General features: G+C 36.9%; 1 protein-coding gene across 3 annotated transcripts in view; it reads right to left on the reverse strand.

The window, feature by feature from the left end:
• Positions 1 to 4,857: 4,857 nt before the first annotated feature.
• The window catches only part of NRK (Nik related kinase), a 136,713-nt gene continuing 127,281 nt past the window's right edge, over positions 4,858 to 14,289 (reverse strand). For all 3 annotated transcript variants that reach the window (XM_072430790.1, XM_072430791.1, XM_072430789.1), the window contains 2 exons: positions 11,132 to 11,271; positions 4,858 to 8,960 (listed from right to left, as the gene is read on the reverse strand). In XM_072430790.1, coding sequence (XP_072286891.1) covers positions 8,877 to 8,960; positions 11,132 to 11,271 — 224 coding nt within the window. In that variant the 3' untranslated portion in view covers positions 4,858 to 8,876. The remainder of the gene's footprint in view (positions 8,961 to 11,131; positions 11,272 to 14,289) is intronic.

Here is a 14,289-nt window from a genome sequence, read left to right on the forward strand (position 1 = left end):
AATTACATCATACATCATTACATCATGGTCTCAAATAATCTTCTGATTCATCCATCAGGTAAAAACAACTGCCTGAAAACTGCACTGTGTGGGGCCTACGTTTTACTTTGCCTGAATATTGAATATACTTAATAATTAAGTGCTACACAGTGGTAAAGGCATCAGGATACCACGGTGAGTTCCTGTGAGTATTAAAATGTTATGCAGCATATACCGGCTTGTACCTTCATCTATGTCATGGACACATTTTCTAATGTAACCTACTCACCTGTATTTCAATAACCATAAACATTATGGAGTATTCTTGTTGTGCAGTAGCAGCAGAGACATAGGCCCTGATTTATGAAAAGCTCTCCAAGGCTGGAGAGAATACACTTTCATCAGTGAAGCTGGGTAATCCAGCAAACCTTGAATGGATCTGGTCCAGGATTCAAAACGTTTACTAGCAAATGATTTTTAAAAATCCATTAAATTTTTTCTGGATCACCCAGCTTTACTTCTGAATGTGTATTCTCTCCAGCTCTGGAGAGCTTGCATAAATCAGGCCCATAATGAGGGGTGATATTTCATGTATTAGATTTTCCACTGAATGGTTGAACGTCAAAATGTTTTCTGATGTGTCCTGTCTTTCAGATTTGTTACACCACAAGATATTATTTTAGATATCAGGCAGTACTTTTAAAACTGTCCTTCCTTAGAGTACAGTTTGCATTGTGGGCCAGAATACACATGAAGTTCAGGTTTGCCCAAAATTGAGCATGAAGCAGCATGTAGGGGTGGTAGTGGTACATGGTGCTTGTCAAAAACATAATTCCCCAATAACCACCAGCCAATAAGTTACAACTGGCTCCCAGTGTTCCTATTGTTGATTGGAACACTGCTCACTATGTACTTTAGCAACCATCCAGGACCTGGTTTTGGAAGATCCCTGCTATTTACCTTAGCATCCAGCTATTGCATTGGCAAGCAAGGGGAACCTGGGTGCATTTGCCATCTCTTGTCTAGAAAAGTATAAAGTACATATAAACCCTAAATGAAACAAACTTTGCCTGATAAAGCACCCTTTATCGGACATACTTGCTTGATCACTTTGTATCTACATGAGTGCACTCCAGCAACTGCTGGACATTATTTCTCAGGGAGAGTTTGCCTTTTACCAGTGACAGCAGTAGCACATTTCTACACAATGCGCATTATTAGTCTTTATTAGGAAAGCAGGTGGCATTGCCACCTTAAATAAGAAGTCTCTTAATAGTAGGATCTAACAAAAAACTAAAAATTTAAAATATCTTAAATTTGATCTAAATGATTGGGTTTATTTATACCTACACCACTGCATTGACTTACAACTTTACAACTGGGCAACCAAAGAATGCTAATCCAGACCGGGGACTGGATATAAACTCCAATGATATGGTTCTCATTCTGATCCAGTAAGAAGGTAAAATGTTGTTAAATAGTATAGACAAAGAGTGATGACAACATTTTCACATTTGTTTTTGTTCCCTAGATAAAATTTTGGGCCAGGTACAAACAACAAACCTTAAAGAAAGAAGTGCTATTAAAGCAGAACTGCAGTTTTGCATCAAAAATATGTTACTTTTAAAATGGATTTAAATGTTAAGTGGATTATTTTCTATATCTGTGACATTTTCCTAAAAGTATTTACATAATAAAAGCAACACCAGAGAACAAAAATGTTTATTCAGTACATATGCTTTATTCATTCATTTTGTATTTATTTTTCAGAATATACATCTTCTTTTGTATAAGCACTAGTCCCAAACTACATCCATACTGGAGAAAACGTAATGTATTTATTGTGTAAATGTAAAACATAAAAGGTGAGTTTGCATTTGGTACTGAAATGAAAATGTCCTGTCGTTACCAGTTACTATGAATGAGTATTGTAGTTCCTTATTTAAAACCATTGTGTTCTGAAAGCTCAGACACAGTCAGAAGCCTGTGTTGAATTAAAGAAAAAAAATAAAGTTTGAAGAATTCGAATTTCCTGAAGTGATTAGACATTGACTTTGACTTTCTATTTATTTCTCACTGAAGAGCTGAAGCCATTTATGTGCAAAACACTCTGATGTGTAAGGTTTGCACCTTGAAATGTCTGTTACAATAGTCCCAGCATTGGCGTCTGGAAGTGGCAATCAGATCATCTGGTACTGTATGCAGGCTATGTAAAATTGCAGGCTTTTATTTTTTTTTCAGCACAATCATTGTGAAAACATTCTGTTTGACGGCACATAAAATTATCATGGGTCAAACTGGTCCCATTGGCAAGGCTAAAATCTTTCATATAAAATTTTTCAGTGCTGCTTTAATAGCATAAAATTTCCTGTAAAACATGCTTATGTCAATCATTTCCAGTTACATTACCTAGCAAGTTAAAACCATTATGAGACTTCGCCTGGACTCAGACTACTATCTTCTACTTAATTTATTAAAGCGGAACTAAACTGAAAACAAAAAAGTGACACTTACCTTTAATCCTGCAGATTCCTAGATGGCGCTGGTCCTTCCCGCAATCCGGTCCATCTTAGTCCTGGAATTCCTCTTTGTCCCGGTTGTGCCCCCATCTTCAGTCTTCTTGGCATGCCACACAATCTTGCACTGCGCAGATGTGAGATCGGGTGACGTAGCCCACTGTAGGGGCTTGCATGAGATCGGAATCTCTTTCCCTTAATAGAAAAAATGCCCTTCTGCGCATGTCTGATATTAGGACATGCACAGAAGGAGCACCTAGAGCCTCCTGGGATGTGTGACATCCGTACACCGGGATGCTTTGCTCTTCAGTTCCATTTAATTTAGAATAAAGAAAAGTTGTTGCACCTAAAAAAATAAAAAATAATTAACGTTTTTCCTTTACATATAAGGGTTGTCTACCCTTTCATGTAAAGTGAAAATGTTGAGTTTAGGTCCACTTTAATTGTATCAGGCAAAGTTGTTAGAGCATATGACTGCATATAGATGTCAGATAATCTCCACCTGAGAAGAAGGGTTGCGCTGTTCTAAGGCAAGAATCTAACCTGTACACGGGATAAAAAAAATGATGATTGAGAACAACCATTTTTTCCCATCTGTCATTGGAAACAGATTATTTCCAGCGTTAAAAATCCTACGTGTGTATGTAGCCTATCTCTAGGCACATGCACTTCTCCTATTTGCTTTTGTTTGGTCTGACGAAAGTATCATTAAAAATGTTTTATCTGCTAGATATATATTTGTTAATCTTTCCATAAATTTTGTGAGCCGAACATCTTGTGCTCTCTGTCTGAGCATTGGGAGGGGTAATGGAAATATTGGGGGGAGTATATCAGGACAGATCTATGTTAGTTGCAATACATCGGTAATGAAATAGTCAGGACTGATAACGTGATTTGGAATTCGAGGCCAAAGCTGCCCTCACGTCCTCGTGTTAAAGAGGAAGTTAGGAGCATATTACATTTCTGGAACATAATCATGAATTTATTTTTTTTTGCCTCAGCATACTCAAGTTTGTTTTTATTGCTGTCTATGTGCTTGCTGTATTTGTATTGTTGACCATTGTCCACTGGAAAAAAATGTAAGGGAGGATCCTAGGGGCATATTCACATGAAATGATTCACAGCAAATGAAATTGCTCAGTAAGCACCCACCGTAACGCTAACTAGCCTTAGCAGTAAGCACTTACCCAACTCTAGCACATTTTCATTCATCAATGGGGTAAGTGCGAGATTGTAGGCTTAAGGCAAGAATTGCCGAGTGGTTCAACCACCTGCCATGAATACTCTGCTTTAACTCCACATCTAAATATAACATTTCCTTTAAAGTAGAAATAGCAGATGGTGTGTGGCCAATGATGTTGCTGGATGATGCTGTCCAGCTTTTAACATGTGGTTGAATAAGGTTCATAGGACTTATTGTTCAAATTATATTGCAATCAATATAAGTCCTTAATAAGTGCTGGCTTTAACTTTCTTATTTAGGTATCATTTTGGTAAATTTATGGAATGTCAACATTTATTTTGTTCACAAATTCATATTTATTTATATTTGTTGCCAAGATCTTGTATGGATGATGGAAGGGTTGGATTGATGCACAAGGTATTCTCCAGCATACTCCTAAGATTCCTAATGGGGTTAAGGTCTGGACTGTGTGGTGACTAATCTATGTATAAAAATATTATCTCATGCCTTCTGAACCACTCCTTGGAATGGCCAATGGCATTGTCACCCTGAAACATACCCATGTCATCAGGGAATAAAAAATACATTGTTGAAATCCAGTATATTCACATAGTCAGCTGACCCCATTTTTGGCACATATCTTTGTTGAATCTAGACCTGACTGGAAACAATCCCAGATCATAATGCCACCCTCCACCCCCACTTGTTAGAGGACTTTTACCTTTTTTTGAACAGGCACTGTATACGATAGCAACACTGACCATATTTATTGCACTTGAGTCTTGTGACACACAAAGTTCAAAGCTGCTAAAACCAACCAAAATATTTCACAAATTGATGAAAATATGACATAAATGACAACACTTCTGTAGCACAGAACGCATAAAAACATCCATCAACGTCTTCATGCCATCGCTGCATGAGGCATATTTAATTTACTTTCCCTCGAGGTAATGTGATGTGTATTTTACCACAATAACAAACACTGCAGCCATTTCCAATATTTCACATTTCAAGAGATGAGCATACAGAAGCGTCTTACGAGGCTTCATTGCCAATTAAGTTGCATCTGCTGTAATCAAACAGAATGACAGAATCTAAATATTCTTCTTTTGATGGTCAAGCTGTGCCCATGTGGATTCTTGCCACTGATGGAGAAAATACCACACAAAGCAGATGTGCCTTTGGCAATAACACTTTATTATTAATTGAAAAATCATGTCATAGAGTTAGTAAGCATTAAGAACATATGCTGCATTTAAATATATATTTATAGTAAAAACTTGGCTTTTTAGTATTGCACATATTCTAAGTACACAATACTTACGGGGTTATTTTCACAGTTTTTCTTTTTTTGTAAAATAATATATCAAGACTAAGTAGAATTAGTTAGATGTGTGATTTATTTTTTTAAAGGACCCAATGGACATAATGCATCCTAAGAACAATTTGATTTTCAAAGTAAATCTAAACCCAGACTAGATCAAATATAGTTTTTGAAAGCACCGTGTATCATAAATCATCTCCTATCGCAGGCTCAGACCGGCATGCTAAACATCCTGGGGTGACAAGAGCGCAGTTGTGTCCATATGGGGGTCATGATCAGCAGGGTCAGAAAAAGGACCCCGCTGATCAAGTCCCCCATATGGATACAAATTTTGTTGTGTCCACAGCCCTGCGCTACTGTCCCCCCAGGATGTTTAGCAAGCCAGTCTGAGCCTGTGATGGGAGAGTGGACCAGTTCTGACATTATGACATCACTCTGGGGGAAGTTTCTTCCTTTTTGAGTGACACATGGCTCCCCGCACATGCACGGGATTTAAAATTATGAATGTACTGAGTCCATGAGGTCCAGAAGGTTGGCGACCACTATCATAAATTACTGGCACTGTTTTTTAATTTATTTTTATTCATGCTTATATTACAGCACTGCTGATCTGCAGCTATCTTCCCATCCTGGTGACATGAGTGGAGTATTGCCAGATAATGTGTGTCAGCGTGACCACATGTGAAAGGTTAATAATGCGGAAGCAGTACAGGGAAACAGTTTTTACTCAGTAGTCACCAGTAAGTGTCTGACCAAGGACTTTCATTACAGATTCACTAAGCTCTGTTATGTTACAGTTCATTTCAGATTTTAGTTATTGTGTTTAGACCCAAATTAGAAAGTAAATTGTTGCAAATGGATTGTGCTACAAATAACATGGTGAGCGGATCAATTATATTCTGTCACCTATAGCAGTAACCAAGATGTCTAATTGTACTAGACTGATTAGGGAATGCTTTACACTGGCTTCTGAAACCAGTTACAATGATTGTTGTTTTTTACTTTTTTCAAATTTTAAAGCATTTGAAATCTAAAACGCCCATTTACAATAGCCCAGATTCTGACTGGCTGCTATACATTACTGTCCACTACTATTCTTTTCCCCAATCAAAAATGTCTTTCGATCTTTCAATAGGTCACTTTCACTGTGTGTTTAAACATCTATATAAATATTAATTCAGTATATTACTTATTTTAAAAGCCTTTACATGGTTTCTGGATATTCAATAGTCAATCCAGGCTGATGGTAACAAAAAACTTGGTATATTCACCCTTTGACAATCTTTAAAACAGACATCATACATAACCTTTATTATGCTACTTTACAATTCTATATTTTCACATTTTCCCATTTTTTTATATTTTCCCAACCTTCTACAAACTGAAAACATCATTAAGCATTCCTTGTCTAATTTCACTTTGTAGTCCAACTTCCGAGTCTCCAACCTACACTTTCCATTTTCTAACTATAGTATATATTCTCTGCCTTCAAAATTTTAGGTATATAAACACTAAAATGCTCAATCTTTATACTGAATAATAAAAAACTAGAAGCATGGTTACAAAATCTTTTTTTTAAAAGCATTTTCTCTTCTGTTCACTCATTATTTTTGTCTTGTAAAAAGGAGTGAACTACAGCTTTATCTATTAAAATCATCTGAATAAAATGTACTTCTGCACCAGCATATTTGATCATTTAAAAAGGAATAGTTGTTGCTGAACATGTGGCGTGTGTGTGGCCAAAAAGGTATACATAATAGCTTGGATGCAATACTCCTCTCTGTAAAATTTATCCTAGGTAATGATCAATAGCAAACAAACCAGCACCAATTTTCACTTCCAACTTGAAATCAGTCTGGTTGCTGTCTGTGCACAGTTATTTTATATGGTGGTCTCAAAGCCTAAGCATGATTGCCAGTGTTACATATAGAATACATACCAATGTAAAGAAAACTGAAGCAGGGCATTGTTCAAATATATTAATCCACATTTGATTTAGTTTTACATTCCCAGTAAAAATGGTCCTATCACTGATACATTATGTAAACTGCCATAGCTGTACTCTTTTTAAAGAATGTTAATGTAGTAGTTGAATTTTTGGTTTGAGCAGCTTTAATCACATAATGGTAACAAGTATGCAGATACTGTGTGACAATTGGCTGAACACCAGAGCTGCATACCCATTCTGGACAAGTGGTTCAAAAGGTATTAAAGGAGAGGATTAGAACTCCAGCCAGGCATCAGCATACAGGTTATATTTAACCAGGACAGAAATGGCAGTTTATGTAATCTTTCAGTGGAAGGTGAACTTCAATGTTTTGTAAAGTAATATACTATCAGAATAAAACAGTGTCAGAAAACAGTTGATTATAGGAATACAACTTTTATAATAAGGAAAAAAAGACAGATTTGCCTAACTGTTATGGCACAAACTAGTCTGATGACTGAATCCTACAGAATAACAGAATAAAGCATAAAACAAATATACCCAACTCTGGCTCTTACTGGCTATACAACTGTTTAATGAACTGGCTATAAATTTTACTGTGTTTAAGGAAAAAAACTTTAAACTACAATTTTTAAATACTTTAAACTTAAAATTTGGTATAACCAAAATTGTACAGAATCTTTAAAATGTATTATTTCAAAAATATTACTTTTATCTGAAATTGCTATCACAAGTTGTGTTAAATTTATTAGGACTGACTGTGCAGTTTCATTGTATCTTTACCTACTTACATAAAATTGATTAACTTTTCATGCATACAACTGATAGCTAAAATGTCAAACTATATTACAGACATATTTTTTACATTGCAGTGTATGAGATTTCTACATTTTAATAGAAGCTCTTGTCTTTCAAGTAAGATTTATATACAGTGTTAGCGGTACACGGTCTAATGCTGAGGCAAAAAGTGCAATAAAACAGAAACTGATGATCACCCAAAAATTATTGGGCTCCTTCAATAAAACAGTGCACATTTGGGATTGTAGTAACACATTACAACCTATCCAAGGTAATTTTTCATCAGTTTGGGGCACTTTAATAATTAAAGATACTTGCTGATTGACTGATTGAACTAATTAAAATATTGCACTTTGTTTTAGTGCAAGTTAGTTCTTCTATTGGTCCTGGGGGACTCCATGATTTTATGCTCAACGATATTTTCAGAGGATTTATTCTTCCTGCTGAAGTTTTACAATATGGCAAATGCAGCAGAAAATGTGATTCTTTCCCTGCCACCAGTGCAGTCCCTGAGCAATACATAAAGCCTGTTGATGGTGATTCAACCCACCAGAGTCTACTGCTAAAATGTAACTATTAGGAGGGCTAAACCTTTAAATACAAGCCACTAGCCAAGACACTTTATGATATCATGGCCACAGTAAAGCAAGAAACATATATAAGATATGCTACATTTATTCTGTATGAGCTGCACTATTTAGAAAATATCCAGGTTAGGTACCAATATAAGGTAATGAATGCTTGGTTTGTAAAATATTGACACATATATAAAATCCTTTTTAGAACTTCTCAGTCTCTTAAGTTTTAAGATCTAGCAATGACACTTTCCTTTGCCATTAACTCCCTGCATCTTTTGGCAGGAAGAACAGGTCAGTAATTATTACAAACCCCCTTATTTGTTATTAGACAAGTGCAAAATACAAATTTCAGACAGTAGGCATAACCTGAAACTCATGAACGCTACAGGTGATTTACAGAAGATTCCTGTAAATGACACCTAACACAAGCACCTGCAACAACTAAGATCCAGCACAAAAAGTACTTTTTTTGGATTATAGTGCACATCGATAGAGTAGTATCTCATGGCCTCCATTGCTCTTCAGTTTTCCGGATTCTTATTTTTTGTTACCAGCTGAACAGAGCATTTTGTCCAAGAGTCATAAAGTAAATTTGGCTGCTGCCCCCAGACTGCATTGATGCAAAAAATACCTGAAAAGAAAATGGATATTGCAATTAGAATTCTAGTAGAGAACAACAATGCACTCTAATCCTGGTTCAGCGAAGTGATATAATGCTAAATTATAATGATGAACTGGCACAACTCTATTCTCAGTCTCATTATCTACAGCAAAGGGAACAAGTCTGACATGAAATTGCTGACAATCCGTAATGCCTCCACATTACTACAGTTGGGAAGCTAGAGACTGTGCCCTAATGGTATTCTTTCTTTTACTATGTTAATTCTTTCTAATGTGATGAACCCCTTTATAATCACATTGTAGACAGAGCAAGGTGGATGTCTGTTACTAAATTTGTCTCCAAAACTCTATACAAACATATTAATAAGAGAACTCTAAACAGTAGAGTGTTACATAAAGCCAGGTTTGCCTCATGTAAAATTCAATATAAGGAGCCCAATGTGAAATCATTTATAGCATATTCATTCTTCTAGGCAAAAAGCAGAGCAAATGCATCAAGGGTAATGTGCAGAGTGTCCTACATTGCAGCAATACCTATATTTCATTTGTATTCAGTTTGATCGGTGCAAGTTGAATTTTTACCTGTCATTCTTTACACTGCACATGACTTTTTTTCTATATTAGGAAAGTGTGACTGCGAAGCATGGATTTAACTGAAGTGTGTACAATTGACTGATAAAATGATTTTGTGCATTTGCTCTATTGAAGTCAAACACAGAACAAAATATATGCCAATTCAAGAATACAATGCTAGCTTTATTTGAACAAATATATATATATATACCCCATATATATTTTTAATTGTATAATGCTATCTGTATGTAATGCCACTTTATCTTGCAGTTTACTTCCATGTATCACATCTTTAAATAATCTATACAGAAAAATGCCCAGTATTTGAGAGGTGATGTGTGGCAGCAATCAGCTCAATAAGCCAGAGTCAGTCAAGCTCCTGTCATCATTGTCCAGTTTATTAGCCATTGCTTTGTCACATGCAGATCTTCTCTGGGGGCAAAGATGGGACAATTACCAAATGACAGCAGAGTTCACTTATCAGTGTATCATATTAGTTGGCCAAATCCTGCATGTGATTCCTAAGGCACGAAGAAAATGCTAAACATGTCATTCAGTATGTCCAATTATGGGTAATCAAATCACAATGCTAAAAAAGATGCAACAGTATAGAAAATTCAATCTTGCTCCAACACAGCACTCAGCTTATTCTTTAGCAGTGCTTCAAAAAAGAGAAGCACTAAGGATAATTCAATAGCTTACAAGCTGCTGGAAATGGTTTACACCATAGACCATTTCCAAGCTGTAGGTCTCCTAATATAGTCTGAAAAAAGGAGCATCAGCAACCACAATGTGGAAATTCTTCATCAGGTGCACCTATGCAAAATGAACACCAAAACATATTTACAGGAACACCATTAGATTTGGTTATTGTAGGTAATCTTTAAAAGATAATTATATTTATACAGGATCTCAGCCGCCTGTAATTTCTAGCAATGTTGCATGTTACCAGAAGGGAGGACCACCTTTATTTATGTGTTGCAACTTTATTCCTTTCCTACTGCAGGTTGGAGAAGAATGGTGACTGTGGAAACAAGCACCACTTTGCCAGGCTTTACAGCTGCTTTTACAATCATTTGCAAATGCCTGCAAGTGGTTACCACTTGTTACCAATCCTGGATACCTAGATGTTACCAGTAGTGTGAGATATTATTCATAAAAGAGGAGATCAGTTTTCTACCATATATTACAGCACCACGTAATATGTTGGCGCTATATAAATCCTGTTTAATAATAATGTTTAATAATAATAATCTGAAGAAAATAAAAATTAAAACAGTGGTCTGTTTCCCTACTGGAGATTAGGAACTAAAGCTTTTATAAGCATTACCAAAACAAAGTTAAAAATTTAACAAATATTGAGTTAGAACCCCCAAAGAATTTTTTTGAATAACTTTCCTACTGAAAACAGTTTAATATGTTCTATAATCCATCAAGTTGGATCTGGAACTTACATATTGTTTAATGAAAGAATACTCATTAACTTTTATAGTTATACAGGTATGTAGTACTAATAGAAATAAACTATTACCATGCAAATCATCATAATTACATACCAACCTATATCATTATCATGTACATATTTTCACACCGTTGCAAGTACTGTACCTTGTCATTTCTTTCGCACAAAAATTTTAACTTCTGTGCCTTTTTGTGCATGAAAACCCCTTCTAAGTTCCCCGTCTCACCAGATCGCAGCTCAATTGCCTTCTCTCCCCAGCCCATTATTTGATTGGACTGTAGATAAGCTGAGGAAATAAAAATATAAAAATTATATTAATTCTAAAATTAGGATTGTTGGAATAAATCAGAATGAAAACTCAAAAGCTTTTTTTTTGTACAACGGATTCCAGGTAAGAAATCACTCTAATCTCAGCACTGTATAAATAGAGACTATGTTACATTTATTTACAACTCCCAGGATGCAGGGTCAAGCAGAGAGTAGTGTATTAGCTTCATAATGTATCAGAATATGTGGCCAAAAGTGCACAGCAGATGAAAGTAATGAGGCGTATGAAGTCAGTATGACATCCACAAACATGCACCTGATGCCTTGTTGAAACTGGATCTCTGGGTGCCCCTTTTGGGCTGGTGGATCAGTTGCTTACAGCTGATTTATTTTATCCACTTAGTTTTTTTCTAATGGGCTACGGGAAAAGTTCACTTTGGGACAAAATGATTTTCTAGACCTTGTACGGTATTCTAAAAGTCCATCGAAAGTGCAAGTAGGGTGTAAAAACCAATAAAGCATGTGTGCATTCACCATGCTTCAATATTTTATTAATTAATTTAATAATAATTTTCATTTTAATGAATGGTTGGTTTAAAATTGTTTACTGAACCCTATACACTATTCCAAAAGCCCATCAAAGGATATGTGCATTCACTGTTCTCCCACCATATATTTGTATTTTATATAATGGTTGGTTCAAAATGGTTTATTAAACTCTAACCAGTATTGTAAAAGAGCATCAAATCCTTTATTAGGGTAGTGAAACCAGTGATGCATATGAGCATTTACCTTGCCCATTTGAAACATACTGCATTGGGGAAATTGGAGGACTCCATCTCTAATCCAATGCTTCTGTTCATACTTCTATTTATGAAAATATACAAATACTTGTGAATAACAGGAAAAAAGCTGGCATTTGCATGGGTTTTTACATTTCCCTACAAGAATCATCAGCGCCTTCTGATCAGTCTACAGACTGATCTAGCTAACGGAGAAGCTAAAAACAGCAAATCAGAAAGTTTAGATATCTTTTTATAGCAGGAATTGTTCCAACCTGAAAAATCCCTTTAAAGCTCAGTACCATGTCAACAGTGGTACCATAATAGGTGCAATAACAAATATCAATAGTGTGTATGGATTATGTTCATTGACCAAAATACATGAAGATCAACGTCGCATGCTACCAGAATAGTAGCATTAAATGAAAATCGAAAGTTAAGCCTGGCTTTGTAATCCACCAATCCATTCCTGTAAATTGATTCAGCTAAATGAAAGGTTTTACAGTTCATAGGAGATAACAGATGGTTGTAACCTCTGATAATATCCAGGTCAATGTGTACACACTTACAAGAGACCTACACTCCAACAGTGTCCATGACTCCTGTCAGATACTGAAAAAAAAAATCACAGCCGGAAGGTTGAAAGCAATTAAGATATTGAATAACATTGTGCATCATCTCTGGGGGAGACTTCATTGACTTCATAAATAGCTTCACTTTCACTCTTCTATGAAGCTTGTAGTACACTCCTTGAATGTTTTGTCTAATGAAATGACTGCACACACTGATGTATCTTCATCTGATGACAGTGGAGCAATTCTATAAAAATCCTTGCTGGTATATAATTAAATAGTCTATGCTTATTTATGGGGAGAGTCCCAACATTTAGCCAATTATACTGCAAATATAATGTACTGCAGATTGGACTAGAAAAGGATCAAAGGGATAAGTGCTGTAAAGCGCACAGATTTTTTTTTCTATTAATTGTTACGGACACAATCTACAACGAGGTCCAGTGAATGTACACATGTGTTCAGGTCTGAATTAGAGAGACAGTTGCACCAGAAGTAGATTGTGCTAACTATTTTTCTTGGACAAGTATCCCAGGGCATTTATGGGCTTTTGTTTGGAACCCAATGGTAAGGGAGATGTGTTTTCTTTTACATATATTTTTTCCTGGTCAGTTTTGACGTGTTTAATTTAAACTTATTTGTGGCGGGATATATATTTAGAAGTTGGCTTTTTATTTTTTTATTGTAATAAATAAAATGATGCTTAAACTATCACTTAGGAGGAGCACTCAGCAACTCAGTAAAAATACTGTTCAAAATGTTTCATTAAGCAAACTGTCACGCATGGAGAGGCAGGACCACTAGGGGGCGCTACAGCTTGCATGGAGGTGGTGTGAGCCCTGGGAAAGGCCAAGGCACAGAGTCTAAGCAGTAAACAGGTTTTCTCCAGAGACTCTGATGGTGAAAATGTTGCGCAGGCTGCGGTCCTTGGGCACACCAAGGTGGGCAAAATACAGTACCAAATCACAAAGCAGAAGGATAGTCGAGGAAGGCCGGGGTCGAGGCAGGCAGCAAGCAAGAGAGGTCACGTCACACGCCAGGAGTCAATTACCAGAAATCCAGGAGACAGACACCAGTGACACAGGGGCCACTGTGGGCACAGGGAACCCAGGAGACACTGGAAGCAACACGAGGCACAGGTGACTCCGGGATATCCACAGACAGGAACTCTGGAACAGCACAGGAAAGTTGGCTGGGAACCAACAGACTGGACCACAAAGGAATAACCCAGAAGCTGGACAGAGGAAACACTGAATTATGAACAAGGTGAACAGGAACTAGCTTAACAAAACTAGGGGCTCGGCACAATGAAGACACGTTGCACGAACACTGAGCGCTATGTTTGAGCTAGCTACCGTATTTTTCGGCGTATAAGACGCACTTTTTCTTCCCCAAAACTGGGGGGGAAAAGTGGGTGCGTCCTATACGGCGAATGCAAGTTTTAAAAATAAAACCGGTAACATACTTACCCGATACCACGATCCCGCGATCCTGCGTGCTTCTGCGATCTTCTCTCCTCTCCTCCTGGCTGCAGCGCGTGTCCCCGGCTTCCTGCAGACCCAGCGAGGAGAAGCCTGCACACGCGATCCCGGAAGCAGGCTGAGAGACAAGCGTGCCCCCGCGATCCCGGAAGCAAGCCGGCGGAGAAAAACGGACCGGTAAGTGGGAAGGGATGATCAGCAG

The sequence above is a fragment of the Pyxicephalus adspersus genome, chromosome Z, assembly GCF_032062135.1.
Source record: "Pyxicephalus adspersus chromosome Z, UCB_Pads_2.0, whole genome shotgun sequence".
NCBI lineage: Eukaryota > Metazoa > Chordata > Amphibia > Anura > Pyxicephalidae > Pyxicephalus > Pyxicephalus adspersus.